This window comes from Spermophilus citellus, assembly GCF_964194105.1.
Source record: "Spermophilus citellus genome assembly, chromosome: 19".
Classification (NCBI taxonomy): domain Eukaryota; kingdom Metazoa; phylum Chordata; class Mammalia; order Rodentia; family Sciuridae; genus Spermophilus; species Spermophilus citellus.
In genome coordinates, this window is record NC_138201.1 from 9,025,138 (window position 1) to 9,041,995 (window position 16,858).

The 16,858-nt window shown below is 43.4% G+C and overlaps 1 protein-coding gene across 1 annotated transcript in view; it reads left to right on the plus strand.

The window, feature by feature from the left end:
* Window positions 1-16,858, plus strand: part of CNTN4 (contactin 4) — a 490,319-nt gene that overhangs the window by 210,513 nt on the left and 262,948 nt on the right. Inside the window, exon 4 of the mRNA XM_081276057.1 lies at window positions 4,693-4,868. Within this exon, the coding sequence (XP_081132183.1) occupies window positions 4,693-4,868 (176 nt within the window). The remainder of the gene's footprint in view (window positions 1-4,692; window positions 4,869-16,858) is intronic.

Sequence of the window (16,858 nt, forward strand, 5' to 3'; positions counted from 1 at the left end):
ACTACAGGAAAATAATGTCCAGGAAGCAAAGCAAATCACAGCAGAATCAGGACATATCATTGCATACTTACAGAGTTCAAGTGCAGGAAAGAAGGAGGGGTTGTTCAAGGTCCCCAGGAGGCAAAGCTGTAATTACCTCCACCCTCTTAGGGTTTTTAGCGGGGCCTGAGGATTACATTGACAGAAGATATACCAACAGGGGAAAAATTTTTTTTTTAAAGTATGCACATTTATTTCATACAAGTTTTCTGTGTGCAGGAAACTGTCACAGGTTAATGACGGAAAGCTGTAATCATTGGCGAGCACCTATATAATACATGGGATAAAGAGTAGTAGACTCCCAGCAGCTTGGGAGGCTGAGGCAGGAGGATCTTGGGTTCTAAGCCAGCCTCAGCAATCTTAGTGAGGCCCTAAGCAACTCAGTACCCCAGGGATGGCCGGGGTACTGCCTGAAGTAGCTGGAGCCCTGTGATATGTAAACGTGAGCTGAGCGCGCCCAAGGTCAAGGGTATCCTGCAAGCAAGGCAGCCTCATTGGTCAGGAGCAGGGGTGGACGTCTTTGAAGTTTTCACAGAAAAGGGAGACATTTTTATAATTTTCCTCTGAAGGGCACATGGTCTTTTGCCCTACATGGATAAGAAAAGGAAATGCACTTCAGAAGGAAGAGGGAAAAAAAAATAATTAAAAAAAAAACAACTCTAATTAGAATGGACCCTATAATTAGAGTGAACGTATAATTTATCCTCCCAAATAGGACACTCTGGAGAGCCAAAGACCACTGTTAATAATCATTCTAGGACAGCAGCTGTGAACCGGGCTCTGTCCTGAGCAAACCAGATTGCACCATCCTTATTCTGTCTCTAATAGAGTCGACTGGAGGCTCAATGATTTTGAAATGCATTCTATGGTAAAAAAAAAAAAAAGAAACTCAGGAGGGAAACATTCCCAGATATACAAATGATGTGTTCCCAGAGCCCAGGTTCTGTGTAGAGCCAAATGGAGGTCCAGACGTTTTTTTAGCTGTCGATGGGGAAACCAATTTTTTTGCGGGTGGAATTTGGCAAAGTGGCTGCTCTGTTTTTCTGCAGACTGCGACCTTTCATTAACGTTGCTTTTGTAACATGGTGTTTCTAGGGGGGGGGGGGCTCGCCTGTTATTTAAAACAAGCCACCGAACAGAAACCTATTATGTTTTGTTTTTTTTTTAAAGATTGCCAGGGGAAAAAAAAAAAAAAAACGGAGAGAAGCCCTTTGAATCCATAGGCACTAGCAATTCCTGGTAGAGCGCGTGGCTTGCCTTTATGTGACCTTTGGCAGATTCCCTGTGACATGATAGTAGATCCATACCTGAGAGCTTAACAAATAATAAAATAAAATAAAATAAATTGCCTCTGGTTGAAGGGAACAGCAGGAGAAAGAATGAAGAGGTCAGGTATTTTCAAAGACCTTGCTGGAGGTTGACCTTGGCCCAGAAGGACAGGGAGGAAGAATTCCAGGCTGAACTCTCCATGGGCATCTGCAGCATCAGGATACCCCAAGTGACTTCTTTGCTTTGCTCTTATTCCCTCCACTGAGCCTTTTCTTTTTATTGTTCCTGCCCCTCCATTTTGAAAGGATCGACCCAGACCCAGGAAAATTTAAGAAGTTTTGACTTGTACCAACTGGCCTTGTAGGAAGGTCTCCCTAAGGACAGACGGCATTCCTTCTCTGCCCTGCCTCCATTTCTAGAGGGAGGCCAGGTTCACGCTCCCAGTCGGAGTTATTTTGTGCTGTGAGGTTTGTCTTCGGCCGAGTTTGCAGAAAACAAATCCGAGTCGCAGAGCCCCCCCCCCCCCCCCCCCGCGCCCTCTTCTGAGGGTCAAGTTCAAACGGTTCATAAAAGGAGAGGGTTTTGCTACGACCGTGAATCCCATGGAGACCTTCCCAGCCAAGTCTGCAAAACCGTCCGTCGCCGGGCTTCCGACTGTCGATGTTGTGTTCAGCCCTAAACTCTCTGGAGACCTGGGAGTCGTGATTCCCCAAGTAATTCAGAAATCAGCTTAGGAGACACCAATTTGTCTTGGGCCCCTGGGGAAAAAAAAAAATCTCTTCTTGGCTCCATATGAGCATTACCTCTGGATCACCCATTCTATATTACCCATGCATGAAAGATTCTGCAAATGTTGAGAGTTCATTGTGCATTATTATTATTATTATTATTATTATTATTATTTTGGAATCTTGCACTGTGCAGGGAGATACGGGATTCAACGCAATCCACGTTCAATGGCAGGGAACCCCAACCAACCGCCTCGCAGTAAAACCCTGGTAATAGAGACTCCACGGCATTTCTCAGAGAGCACTCTATTTTCTAAATAACCCCCTTTCCTTTGCTGTTTGTATGTAGAAGCGGGCGATAAAAGAGATGAACGGACTTTGTGCACAGGGTTTGTGGTTGAGATGCCCTCGTGGAGAACAACCTATGGAGGTGGTGCGAGTCCTACAGTCGCTTTTCTAAAAAGACCCATGTGGTTCCACTCCCCAGTCGCACACACATTCGGCTTGCAGCTCACATTGGATTGCAATTTCCTCTTTGAGTTCTTAGATCTGTCATATTAAATTGCCCTACTATCATTGGAAGCGAGAGTTATGGCCCAGACATCATCAGCGGAGTGCAAACCGCGGGGCGGGCAGTGAGCTCTAGAGATTCATGTGTATCTAGTACTCCCCGGAATGCAACCCGGCTGTTCTCTTTATTGCTTATTACTTTCTTGTCTGTGTCAGAACACAGAGAAAATTACTGTGGAGCCTAAAAACACTGTCAGTTTCTGATCCCCACCTTCTTACCCACGAACACATGAAGCACTCTGCCCTGTTTTTTGCTTGTAACCCAGAGTTCCTACCCCTCCTGTTTCTAGAATTTTTTTTTTTTTTTACATTTCAAAGACACGGATATCAATAAAGAGATGCGGCTGTGCTGTAGTGTCCTACAAGGCTCCATAAATCATGTATGCGCCAAGCTCACGGGTCTAGCAAGCAGCGAAACAGTCAGTCGATTCAGTTCAACAAATGTTGATTGAGCACGAACAGAATATCAAATTCTAGATGGTGAACGGGAGAAGACAAAAATCATTCAGACAGACTGTCTACAGGGAAGGCAGAATTCTTACAGTAAGGAGCCGGGAGATTTCTGGAGGAGAGTGGATCAAGGTTTGATTCATTTTAAGGAGGACTTTATTGGAAATTAGAAGAAGTGTCCTTTACAAATGACTCTTTTTTTTGTTGTTGTTGTGACTGAAGATTGAACTTGGGGGGCATTTGGCCACTAAGCCACACCACCTCCCCGCAGCCCACTGAATTTTTAATTTTGAAAGAGGGTTTTGCTAAGTGGCTTAGGGCCTTGCTAAGTGGTTGAGGCTGGCTTTGAAATTGCAATCCTCCTGCCTCAGCCTCCCGAGCTGCTGGGATTATAAGCATGCACCACCGTGCGGGGCTCCCTGACGTTGACCTTGAATTGGGTGAGAAATCTGAACAGAAAAAAAAAATGAATTACGACTCTGCGTTTGCCTTGGTTGATATAAGATATCCCAGAACTGGAAACTAATTGAACTATAAATATTCCGTTTCAATGACTGTAGGTGATGGACATACAACTGTAGTACCCCAGAACGTTCTCAGAGGGTACACAATGAATATGCATTTGCACACATACATCTTCACTATTGGAAGGCAATGAAATGAATCTCTCTCGTTGATCTGGATCAGATTTCTTTGTGTTCCAGTGTTTCCTTATTCTTTTATCTCTCCCTGTGATTACTCCACCTGTACGATTTTTCATTATCTGGTACTCTAGAATTTGTAAGGTGATAAAAAATAAGATGGCTATTGAATTGCATTCCTTCAAAAGTCTGTAAGTATTCAAATGACTTCCTGGGAGGTGATTTGGTTAAGATCTCCTTTCTTTGGAAGGATATTGGTTAACTCAACAAAATTGTGGGTCTTGTTCCTAAAGGTTCGAGCTTGAAATGCGTGAGTCCCCCTGAAGCTCAGATATTGAGTTAACTCCAATAGTCAGATTCTCAGGGTACTCAGGTAAATAAAGAGAAGCACAGTGGAACACTGACTCGGTGGTCTAGTGGCCTGAAGTGCAGCCCACTGGGGTGATTGATGGATGTGCCCGTCACTAAGGAGATCTTCAAAGTGATCCACGGGCAGATTTGGTCGCCACAGCCACTCTGGATCACTGGAGTTCTCTGCTTTGCCATCAGCCACTTTGGTCGTATTAAGGACCCTATCAAAGCAACTCTACTGCAATTCCCCCCAGATACTCCGCAGTCTACCTCAAAATGGTGAATTTGGTCAACAATGGAAAGAATCCCTACAAACCGCCCAGTGAATCGTCACCGAGAAGCCCTGTCTGAAAAAAAAAGTTTCCCAAGGAGCTGTGAGAAAACCTCTCTTGCAAACAGCGAAGTGTTCTGTTGGTAGCATCCTTAGAGATCCCCAAAACAGGTTGTAAAATTTTGCCATGAAAGGTCATGCTCTCTCTATTAAGTGCGTAAGACGTCCCCATTGCAGGTAGGACGTGTCTGATATTTTTTCTCAGGCTTTCAAAGAGGTCGCTATTTGTAGATTTTTTTATAGATATTTTAGACAATTCAGAAATATTGACTAATCTTACAAGGCTTTATCTACGGGTCTTTTTATACTACAGGTGGAAGTTAAATGGAACCGATGTTGACGTGGGTATGGATTTCCGCTACAGTGTTGTTGAAGGCAGTTTGCTGATCAATAACCCCAATAAAACCCAAGATGCTGGAACATACCAGTGTGTGGCAACAAACTCGTTTGGAACAATTGTCAGCAGAGAAGCCAAGCTCCGGTTTGCTTGTAAGTAGCAATTAGATCACGCCGCAAATGTTTTGTTCTGTTGTACCCGTACATTTTCCAAACAGTCTCTTTTTAAAAAACAGAACAGATTTTAATTTGTTATATGATCTTTACCTCTTTGCATATTTTCAGAAATGTCTCATTGGTAGGATAAACTGCAAATAGGAGTGGGAAGACGTATCTTTGTGCTTTCAGAAGGATTGAGAGAGTTTGATTATAGGGATTATATGATGATTTGGGTTTTTGTTTCATTTTTGTTTTTTGATACTGGGGATGGAATTCAGGGGCACTTGACCACTGAGCCACCTCCCCAGCCCTATTTTATATTTAATTTAGAGACAGGGTCTCACTGAGTTGCTTAGGGTCTCACTTTTGCTGAGGCTGGCTTTGAACTCGGGATCTTCCTGCCTCAGCCTCCCGAGCCACTGGGATGACAGGTGTGCACAAGTGTGTCCTGCTGATTTGGTTTTCTGATACTTGGTACACACAAATTCACGCACACTGAAATTTACACATGTATAAATGCATGTACACAAGTTACACAGACATATATTTTAAATAGAATGTGCATAAGAAAGCAAACGAAATGCCAATGTAGTAGTTGATAAGAGAAATACTTTATCCATACAGCACACAGTAGGGAGCAAAGCCTCACCAGTTAATCCTATAATTCTATAATTTTTTTAAAAAAAATTTCATGGAGTAGAAAAACATTGAAAAGCAGTTTCAATAATAACCAAAAGGAGAGTTTTATTATTTCTTGCCTTTTACATTTCTGATTTAGAGCCTTTAAAAAAAAAGTAGTGCATTCCTATAATCCCAGCAACTCAGGATCATACAGTCAACTATCAGCCTCAGCAACTTACTGAGAACCTGTCTCAAAATTAAAATTAAAAAAGGGCTGGGGATGTAGCTCAGCGGTAAAGCGCCCCTGGGTTCAATCCCCAGGACCAGAAAATTTTTGAAAATTACCATCTCTTAAGACTACTTTCTAATAAAACTCCACGAGTATGGGAAAGAAAGTATAATTTGGAAATGACAGCTTGTATGTAAAATCCCAGGCAAGAGCAGAGAGTACACATTGGAGCGTGCGGGTCTTGGAGGAGTGAAGTTGAGCGGCAGGTTTCAGGGTCTTATGTATTTGCATATGATTATACATTTCCTGGTGTGAAATCCCAACTCTGCACCGCCGCACCTTCCTGTCAAAGGTTTCATCATTACTAAGCCTGTTGACACTAACGCAGTTGAATATTCTCATTAACAAAATCCTCTCCGGGACCTCGATAGCAAATATGCCTCATATCCAGTGCTTCATCTGTTATTGCTTGTTTGGTGGTATTTTTTTTTTATTCGTCGAGAAATGAATTTTTTTCTGAGAATCATGTGGATGTGGGGATTCAGGATGGTGTTGTTGGTGAAGGTCTCCTGGGGAAGGTCTTCTAAACATTCTTAGGTGCACAGAATAACGGGAAGGTAATATGTCTGATTAAGTGCTATGGAATTCCGAGGGTTTCTTTACTCCTCTTGGCTTCACACAAGCCTAAAATCTGTGCTTAATTTTTCGGTGATGACGCGTGAATCTCGTGAGCTTCGTTTGAGGATCGTGGCTGCTCAGAGTCGGGAAGAATCTAAGGACTCCATGAATCTTATGATTCCCCGATTTCTAGATTTTGTAAGATGAGAAATTTTCAACAAATAGTCACAACAACAACAAAAACATAGAGATGCCAACTTTTCATTTTTCTAAAGTACGTTTTAAAAAATAAATGACCAACCCTCAAGATGGCCCTTTGGTAAATGTTCAGGCATTTTTACTATTACAAAAAAAAAATGCAGAAAAAATGGAATCTTGTATTCAAGAACGGTCATTTAAATAGAATAATGAGGGACAAGGAAATGTCCCACTGTCCGTTCTGTGAGGAGTTGGCCTGAGGACATGTGTCTGAAAACCACCTTGCTCCCCCCATATCATTAGTCTTAGGGTTCAGCTATGAGGTGTCTCCAAAAGCTCACGTGTGAGACAATGCAAAGGGCTTAGAGGAGCGTCTTAACCTGGTTGGTGCACTAACCTACTTGGGTGGATTAACTGGGTGGTGGACGTCGGCAGGTAGGGTGTGGATAGAGGAGATGGGTCCCTGGGGACATTCGTCTGCAGTGAGCAGAGATTTGTCCCTGGTGAGCAGAGCGCTCCCTGCTTCCTGATCTTGGTCTGAGAGCCATAGAGCTGACCATCTATGGACTGAGACCTCTGAAACTGTGAGCCCCCACATAAACATTTCCTTCTCTAAAACTGTTCTCGTCAGGTCTTTGGATCACAGTCGTGAAAAAGCTGACTAGAACATTCAGTGATACATCCACACTCGCCCAAAGCCTTGGGGGATAATGATTTGTTTTGAAAAAAATCCTGGTAAGGGAGAGTTCACCTGATCCTCCCAAAGCCTCCTGATGCAGAGTAGATTGCTTTGTTGTTCAAAAACAGAAAAACTCTTCTCTTCCTTCAACTTCTGTTGTGGTTCAGATCTAAGGTGTCCCCCCGAAAGCTCAATCTAAAATTCTATCACTTCTAATTCTTACTGTATGATACAAGTTAAGCTTCAAATATATGAAAATATGTCTTATGCCAGAATTCTTTGTACTACTTTCAGCAATATCCACTCCTACTTGATCTTGCTACATTTTCAAACCCTTCTTTAAAAAAATCCACTCATCAGGGCTACGGCTGTAGCTCAGTGCCAGAGAGCTTGCCCCACAATGTGTGAGGCACTGGATTCGATTTTTAGCATCCCATCAAAATGAATACAGACATTCTGTTCCATCTACAACTACCAAAAAAACAAAACCAAAAAACAAAAAAACACTCACCATAGAAAAGCCAGTGTCATCTTTTAAAAATGTAAATTAGATCATTCTGTTTTCCTGCTTTATACCATCTTCACAACTCTCAATGATGCTTACTTGTCTGCTGAATCATGGCCTCCTAGAAATAAGCACAATGCCATGCATGTCCCTTGACCTCTGCAGAGGATGCTGAGACATGAGGTATCCCATGACAAGAACTTTATTTTCAACAAATACAGCTGGCAATAATGTTCATTTTTGTGAAAGCTCCAGTCTCCCATTATAACCTTATTTTAAACATGCAGTCATGGTCAATCAGACAGTTGATTTTTCTCAAGTTTCTATTAATCCAGAACTAGCCAACATGTTTTGTTTTTATTAATGTAACATCAGAGAATTGTATTTACCCTTTTAAATATGCCTTCCGAGCAGTGATCCTCTGTTACATTATGTTTGAAATTGTTTTAATTTTTTTTGGTTTTTAATATTTTTAATGTGACATACTGATTGTCTTATGGGTTTAGTGTCCGCCAGCCAAAAATCTGATGAACGTGTAACTAGTCTTATAACCAAGGCAGCAAGCTCCCAGAGAACTGCTACTAAGGTGAAATCAAACCTTCCAATCAATATTGTTGGCACGATCTTGTCCAGCTACGAATCTAGCCAGATACTCTACAATTAAATCCCAATTTTTCCCCCTACTTCTCCTTAAAGAAATGCTCAAATCAAGACTACTGTTTGCTGCCACATCCACTCTTCCCTGTTCTTGCGACGTTTTCAAACCTTTGTTTAATCACACATCATAGAACAGCCAGAGTCACCTTAAAAACAAAAAGAAATGTAAATCAGAGCATTCTGTTTTCCTGCTTCATGCCTTTGACCTGTACTTGGAATAAATCTCAAATTCACTACCCGTGTCTCCTGTCAAAGATTATTTTTAGTTATCTATAGCATGAGGATACCTTTTCACACAGGAGCATGGAATCTAATTTGTTCTCATTCATTCCCCAGCATGTCCCCCTCCCCCATTGTCCTCCCCCTTCTCCCCTCCCTCTCCTCTACTGAACTTTTTGTGAAATTTATTTAGTTATTTTTTTTTTTTAATTACTGCCTTGTGGACATTCTTGGTGTTGGGATTCACTGTTCTATGCTTAGGTATGTACATACAAAAGTCGGGTCAGATTCATTCCACTCTTCTTTCTTTTCCCAACCTTTCTTCCTCCTCTCAATCTCTCTCTCTCTCTCTCTTTTTTAAGTTTAAAAGCTTTTATTTTTTAATTTTTTTTCCTAAACATGCATTCTGAGTCTTCTTTTTCATGAAAAGGAAAGAAATTCTTTTTCTTTTTTTTTCACATCCTTCATACATGTATTTTGTACAATGATGAGGGTCTCCTTCCACCATCCATGCTATTCCCCTTCTCCTTCCCTTTCCCTCCCACCCCTCTTCCCTATCTAGAGGTAATCTTCTTCCCATGCTCTTCCTCCCTACCCCATTTTGAGTCACCCTCCTTATATCAGAGAAGACATTTGGCATTTGTTTTTTTGGGTTTGGCTAACTTCACTTAGCATAATGTGCTCTGATGCCATCCATTTCCCTGCAAATGCCACGATCTTATTACTTTTTAGTGCTGAGTAATATTCCATTGTGTATAAATGCCACATTTTTTTATCCATTCATCCACTGAAGGGCATCTAGGTTGGTTCCACAGTCTAGCTATTGTGAATTGTGCTGCTATTGATGTGTCTGTGTCCCTGTAGTGTGCTGTTTTTAAGTCCTTTGGTTTTAGGGTTTAACCCTAAATGTAGTTGTTTCCTTTCTCTTGTTGCTTTTAAAATTCTCTCCTTATTCTGTATGTTGGGCATTTTCATTATAATGTGTCTTGGTGTGGGTCTCTTGTGGTTTTGTACATTTCCTATAGGCTTCTAGGATTTGGATTTCCGTTTCATTCTTCATGTCTGGAAAGTTTTCTAAAATTATTTCATTGAACAAATTGCTCACTCCTTTGGTTTGGACCTCTCTACCCTCCTGTATCCCAATAACTCTTAAATTTGGTCTCTTTATGCTATTTCAAATTTCTTGGATGTTCTGCTTGTGGTTTCTTATCAGTCTCTCTGATCTGTCTACACTCTTTTCGAGATGATATACTTTGTCTTCATTGTCTGATGTTCTACCATCTAAGTGGCCTACTCTGCTGGTGATACTCTCATTTGAGTTTTTAATCTAGTTTATTATTTCCTTCATTTCCAGGATTTCTGTGGGGGTTTTTTTGTTTGTTTTTTCTTGTATAACCTCTATCTCCCTGTAGAGTTGCTCTTTTCTTCTTGGATTTGTTTATGTAATTCATTGTTTATAAAGTGATCTTTCATTGTCTGCATTTGCTGTCTAAGGTCTTCCTTGAATCTCCAGGTCATCTGATCCATGTGTGTCCTGAAATCTTTACCTGACATTCTTTCTGCTGTCACTGTTACCTCCTCTAATGTTGACTTGTCCTGCATTGGTTGTGGTCCTTTCTTTCCTTGATTTTCATGTTGCTCACGTTTCTTTCTGGCTCTGTGCGTGACTCTTGTGTTATGGTTTATCCCCTGTAGGTCTGTATTGCCCTTGTAGAGTTCCCAGATCTCTCCTTTGTGATGGGAGATAAACAGTCCCCAATATCAGCTATACATCATTGATGGGCTAGTTTTTGTTATTTCTGTATTTATAGTTAGTCTCTGTGTCAAGAGATGTTGGATTCAATTATAATTTAAAATAGATTCATGAGCTTCATCAAAGGCACACAGTTTCTGGTGGCGTACAGAGAACTGAGGGTTGGGAGTAGACCTTCATGTTAGGGGGGAAAGAGGTGAGGGTATGGGGCTAGTGTATCTTAGCTACTTTGGAGGAGAGCTCTCAGAAGGGAGTTATTAGCAGGAGAATAGGCAGGAGGCCTTTTAGGGTAGTTAAATACGTGGAAGGACAATAAGAAGCACAGAAACAAACACCTATTTGCATTGAGTAAATTACACATAGTAGAAATAGTGACACTTGGGAGGTTGAGAGAGGAAGAGAAGGAGGAAGAAAAGTAAAAAGAAATGCAGAAGAAAAATCAAGAGGGGGAAGAGATAGAGAGAAAGGGGTGAAAAAAAAAGAGAAGAAAAAGATAAAATGAAAAAAAAAAAAGAAAAGCAGGAAAAAGAAATAAAAATGCCCTGCTAGAGTCCAGTTTTCTTGTCCTCCAGTAGGTGGCCGCTGTGCACTCCAGGCTGAGTCTCTGCCCTCAGGGTCGGGGAAGCAATCCGTGTGGGGGGCTCTCCCTCCCCTGGGGGGGCACCTCTCCAATCCCGGTCTCTTTGGGTTGCTCCTGGTCTCTATCCCCCTCACTTCTCCTGCCCACGAGGCCTCAATCAACTGGGCACTCTCTGTGTTGGGTGGTCACCCCATCATCACAGCTGTGGAGAGGGGGCCTTGGAAACCGGCAGCCTCTTCTGTCATATTCCCTCTGATATTCACGCCCACCGAGAGCTGGTGAGGAAGGTTCTGGGCTATCACAGCTGGGGAGAGGGGGGGCTGGGACTCACACACCTGTTCCCACGCCCATCGCGCTGTCTGCTGCACCCACCCAAAGCTGATGAGGTAAGTTTTCCAAGATGGCGACCGTTGGTTTCCAGCCGGGGTGTCTGGTGAGGTGGAGGGGCCTGGGCTGTTCCTGTGCTATGTCCAGAATTTGGTCCTGGTCTCATGCCTTGCAGTGATGCGGGTCACAGTCTGACCCGCTCGAGTCGTGAAGGATCGGTAACCCTGTGTCTCCTAGTTGCCATCTTGGAAGTTCTACTCCGCCATCTTGGAAGTGCTACTCCGCCATCTTGGAAGTTCTACTCCGCCATCTTGGAAGTGCTACTCCGCCATCTTGGAAGTGCTACTCCGCCATCTTGGAAGTGCTACTCCACCATCTTGGAAGTGCTACTCCGCCATCTTGGAAGTTCTACTCCGCCATCTTGGAAGTGCTACTCCGCCATCTTGGAAGTGCTACTCCACCATCTTGGAAGTGCTACTCCGCCATCTTGGAAGTTCTACTCCGCCATCTTGGAAGTGCTACTCCGCCATCTTGGAAGTGCTACTCCGCCATCTTGGAGTCCCACTCAATCTCCTCTACTCCACTGATCTTTCCTCTATTTTCATGAAATTCCTTCTCCCTGTTTTCTCCCCTTTTCTCTCTTATTCTTTCTTTTTTTAAAAAAATTCTCCCCCCCCCCGTCCCATTTTTTTATCAGAGAAAACATCTGACCTTTGACTTTTGGGGATTGGTTTATTTCACTCAGCATGAGAGTCTCCAGATCCATCCATTGGCCAGCAGATGCCACAGAGGCATTCTTCTTTACAGCTGAGTAATATTCCATTCTGTGTGTACACCACCTTCTCTTTACCCCTTCATCTGTTGAAGGGCACCTCGGTTGGTTTCATAGCTTAGCTCTCGTTGAGTTGTGCTGCTATAAACATGGATGTGGCTGTGTTGGGTGTCACTGTGGTATGCTGATTGGACATCTGTCTAGAAGGATGGACAAGACTTGACCCTGTCTTATCCATCCTTCTGTGTCCATAATCGATGGCAGATTACGTGTGTGAATACAGGGATTCCAAAACTAATTGCCTGTGTAGTAACGCAACAGCAGATACACAGGAGGTTAATCCGGGCGTGACGTACTTTTATAAACACACAACCTTTATATCCCAGCCATTGATTGTCATTCAGTAGCCAGTTGATTATACTTTTCTTCAGTGAATAAATGACCAAAGCAAGACAGTGACATCTCTTAAAGGCCACTAATTTCCTTCATCCCAATCATTTTCACTGTCATTAAGAAAAAAGAAAAAGTTAGCTAAGTTACCAAGGCTGACTTCGAACCTGGGATCCTCCTGCCTCAGCCTCCCGAGCCGCTGGGATTGCAGGTGTGAGCCACCGTGCCTGGCTAAAATGCTGCCTTCCACTTCACTTTCTGAACTGTACTCTGCAAGTGAGAGCATTCTTCGTAATCACGTGGTTTCATGGCTTCAAGAGACTTGAGAGGTTTCCTGGCTGGAATCTTTTTTAAAGGTGAACTTGAAGGTCGGAGTCTCTGAATTACTCACTCTTATTATGCAGTGAATAAGTCACAGAGCCGAGGAAATCCAGCCTTCATCTCTTCCTTCCACGTACCCTGGCTCTGTTCTGTTCTAGATCCTCCTTAATTCCTATCCCCCCCCACCAAAGAAAAAATCCCTTCACCTCTATACAATGTCACCATGTTCAGATCTCCTTCTATACTTTGTATAATTTTATTCACACGTCAGCCTTATAGGGTAGAAGTTATGATTTCTACTTGTTAGATTATCTGAAAGTGTTTTTGATGATGATGCTTTTTTTGGCAGGACATGGTCATCTCTTTGCATTTAGCCTTTTTGAGTCGAATTGATTGACACAAGCAGAATTTCTAGTTCCCTGCAGATGGGGCCTCGAAGAAGCTGCACCTCTCTGTTTTTTTTTTTTTCTTTTCCATTTATCATCCTTGATTAAAGGGCACGGCATAACCCAGGTCCCTACTGATGAGGTCTGGACATTTCCAGGAGCATGTATTCTGGTAATGGAATTTGGGGGGCACGTTTTGTTTCTCTGTCCCCCTGCGGTACTAAGCCACCCAACGTCACTTCCCTCTGTGCCCCTCTTAGGGTGCTACAGACCTCCTCCCCCTCGTTCATCGAGGGCCACAGAATTGGATTGCCTCATTTGTCCAGGGCCTGGCCCTCAGGAAGCTCACGATAAACACGGTGGCCTGAAGGACTCCTTAAGAATCCCATGTCCCGTCAACATCTCGTTGAGCAGCTGAGCTGGGGCTTTGCAGCTGGACCCAAGCGTCTCGAGATGAAGTCCCACAGGAGACGGTTGACGCCTTCGTTGGCATGGGAGGACTTCACCCATGGCAAAATTCGTTCCTGTGCAGGACGCACCCGACACCCCATCGCAGTTGGGGCTTGTCCAGAAAGTCAGCCCGGGGCTGTGTCCAGCCAGTGGGGAGGAAGAGCTCTGCTTTCCACCTGCACATGCCTCCCCAACCCTGGCCCTGTCCGCGTTCCCTGCTACCCAGCGGGCAAAGCTGTTTGAATGCCCTTTTAATTTTGCCGTAGAAAACAGAATCAGAAGATAAGGCGGAGAGTGGAGGGGATCTCAGTTCATGATTTCCACTGTGTGAGGACAGGGATGTCCCCCAGGGAGGATCTGTGCCGAGGGTCATGCTACGACCCCATCACCCAGAATGCTTCTCTAGCCCGGCATCCCCATCTATATCTGCTTGTGAATCTTTTTATTGGGGTGGGGGTACCAGGGATTGAACTCAGGGGCACTCAACCACTGAGCCACATCCCATCCCTGTTTGGTACTTTATTGAGAGACAGGGTCTCACTGAGTTGCTTAGGGCCTCGCCATTGCTGAGGCTGGCTTTGAACTTGCAATCCTCCTGCCTCAGCCTCCAGCCTCCTCTTTGAAATGAGAGTAATAACCATCATTCTTGAAGAGCTCAGGTGTAGCTGGTGATAGCGCAAGCTCTGGAGGCAGATTCCTTGGACTCCCCTGGGTTCAATCCCTGGTACCAAAAACATTTTAAAAAAATTGTTACCTATTATTATGATTTTGATGGCTCTACTCCAGTTATTACACTAACCATTCTGGAAGCATAACCCAGGGGAGTCTAGATGTCATGTTTTATAGGCGAAGAACCGAGGATCAGTGAAATGAAGTCACTTTCGCCAAGGACACATGGATGGGAAGAGAGATCAGCATAGGGCCCCAATCACCCCCACTCCAAAGCAGATGCCCATTATAGGGTGTTTTTCCGCATGCAGTTCACCCTATCCCAATTAAAACCATACTTCCCGATGGGATTTATACTCAAACCATAGATCTGGTTGATGGATACGAACGTTTCCTTCGTAGAAACAAACTTGAATTTTTTTAATGCGTTTATAACCTTCAATATTATCACATCCACCGTATTTTTCTAATTTTTAATTTTTTTTTTTTTTTTAGTGGTGAGTATTCTGGATCCCTTCACGCTGTTGATTAATATTGAATGACATTGTGCTGTCTACTAGGGTGGTGCATATATTTGTGGCTCTAATTTTCATCTAATGGGCTTCAGGTTCCATAATGAGAATGATTAATGTAATATCTCTGCTCCGAAAGTTAAGATGCCAATTTCCAATGTATTCCAGGTGGGCCGTAAAACATCCCGAATATGGATATTTTATGGTAAATAACCGCGGGTTGGTAAACCGGCGGTGACTCCCCGGGCAGTCAGTGACGGATTATTATAAGTTTCTTATTCCCCTATCATTCCCTCCCCCGCATGTGGGAAGGATTCACTTTAAATGTAGATTATTGTGAAGAGTTTCCAAGAGAATCATCCAGGAACTCGGGATCTTAGCTTGTCAAACTGATTGTTTGGGATCTCCTTCTGGGAAGCTCAGCTGTTTGGCGACAGTGTAGATCTGTAACCACTGAAGATGGGAGCTATTCATCATCTCAGGTTGTGGATGGCTGTAATTCATCCGTGGTGTCTCCGGATTGCTGCTGATGAGGATGGCTCACTGAGCAAACTCTGGTTGGGTGCCTGCTGTCTTGACTATGGGTGAGGTAGTATGGTCCCGGAGGAGCCAAGCCAAGGGTGATACCTGGGCTTGGACACTGCCTGCCGCAGTCCGGCTGTAGCAAAATACCCTGGGGGGGGGGGGGTGACAAGCAACTTGTGTAGATTGATACAGCAGGAGTGGGAGCCGTTTATTGTAGGACAGGAGGGGTATGTATACATTCCACACAGCTTATCTAATTAACATAAACTAGATACAGCAGTCAACCCATCAGGAATCTCCACACTTAATGGCTCCCTGGCGTTACTTCACAAACCACTCCCTCTGCAAAATGCCAGGCGCCATCCTGACTTGTTCACAGACCCTAACAGGACACCTCACTCCAGGTGGGAGAGGAAGCTACACTAATAGACCTCTCATACCTGTCCATCCCCCTCTTGAGCTTGTGTCGATGGGAAGAGAGTAGAAGAGAGAAATTTAAAAAAAAAAAAAAAGAAGAAGAAGAGAAATAGAGATAACAAGGGAAGGGGATCCTTAGGGCCAAAGGCCACTCCACTTGGTCTTCCTGTGACCCAAATAATGTCTCTCGATACAACAAATCATTCTGAATTTAACTTGAGTGAGCTTTATCAGCCAAGTTGTGGGGTTTTTTTGTTTTTGGTACCAGGGATTGAGCTCAGGGGCACTCGACCCCTGAGACACCTCCCCACAGCCCTATTTTGTATTTTATTTAGAGACAGGGTCTCACTGAGTGGCTTAGGGCCTCACTTTTGCTGAGGCTGGCTTTGAACTTGCAATCCTCCTGCCTCAGCCTCCTGAGCCACTGGGATGACAGGCGTGTACCACTGCACCCAGCAAAGAAGAGCTATTTCTAGATGGTGACTTCAGTGAGCTCTGAGTTCTCCTGCGTGAAGACTCACGGGTAATTGTGAAGGTTGTGCTGGGGAAAGAGTTGCACTGAGAAGAAGTCTGTTCAGTACTGATGGGGGTGTTGGCAACCTGGTTTAGGAGGTCTGATCATTGCTTCTGCTTACTGTACATTTCAGATGTGCTTTGCTGTTAATACTGAATAACAAACGTACCCTTCATAGCCAAAGAGTGAAATGTGCATCAGTGAGAACAATAGCTGGGAGTTTGATTGATAGCCAAACCCATGACTGGCTTAACTGATTTTTTATTTTTTTTAATTAGGAAACCTGCTTAAATAGGCAAACTTTTGTTTCTGAGCAATAAAATGTTGACTGATGACTGTTTGGATAAATAATTGGGGAATATTTAGATCAATTAAAACTCATCAACTTGGAGAAAATTTGGATGTCAAACTGGAAACATGTATCAATGCAAGTCTTTGATCGTGACGTGAAAGAATAATTTTTTTTCTCATTTGACTCATGAGAAAAATTCAAAATTTGATGTTACTGAAATAAGACTTTTTTTTCTTTTGGTACTGGGGATTGAATTCAGGAGCACTTGACTACTGAGACACATCCCCAGCCCTATTTTGTATTTTATTGAGAGACAGGGTCTCACTGAGTTGCTTAGCACCTCACCATTG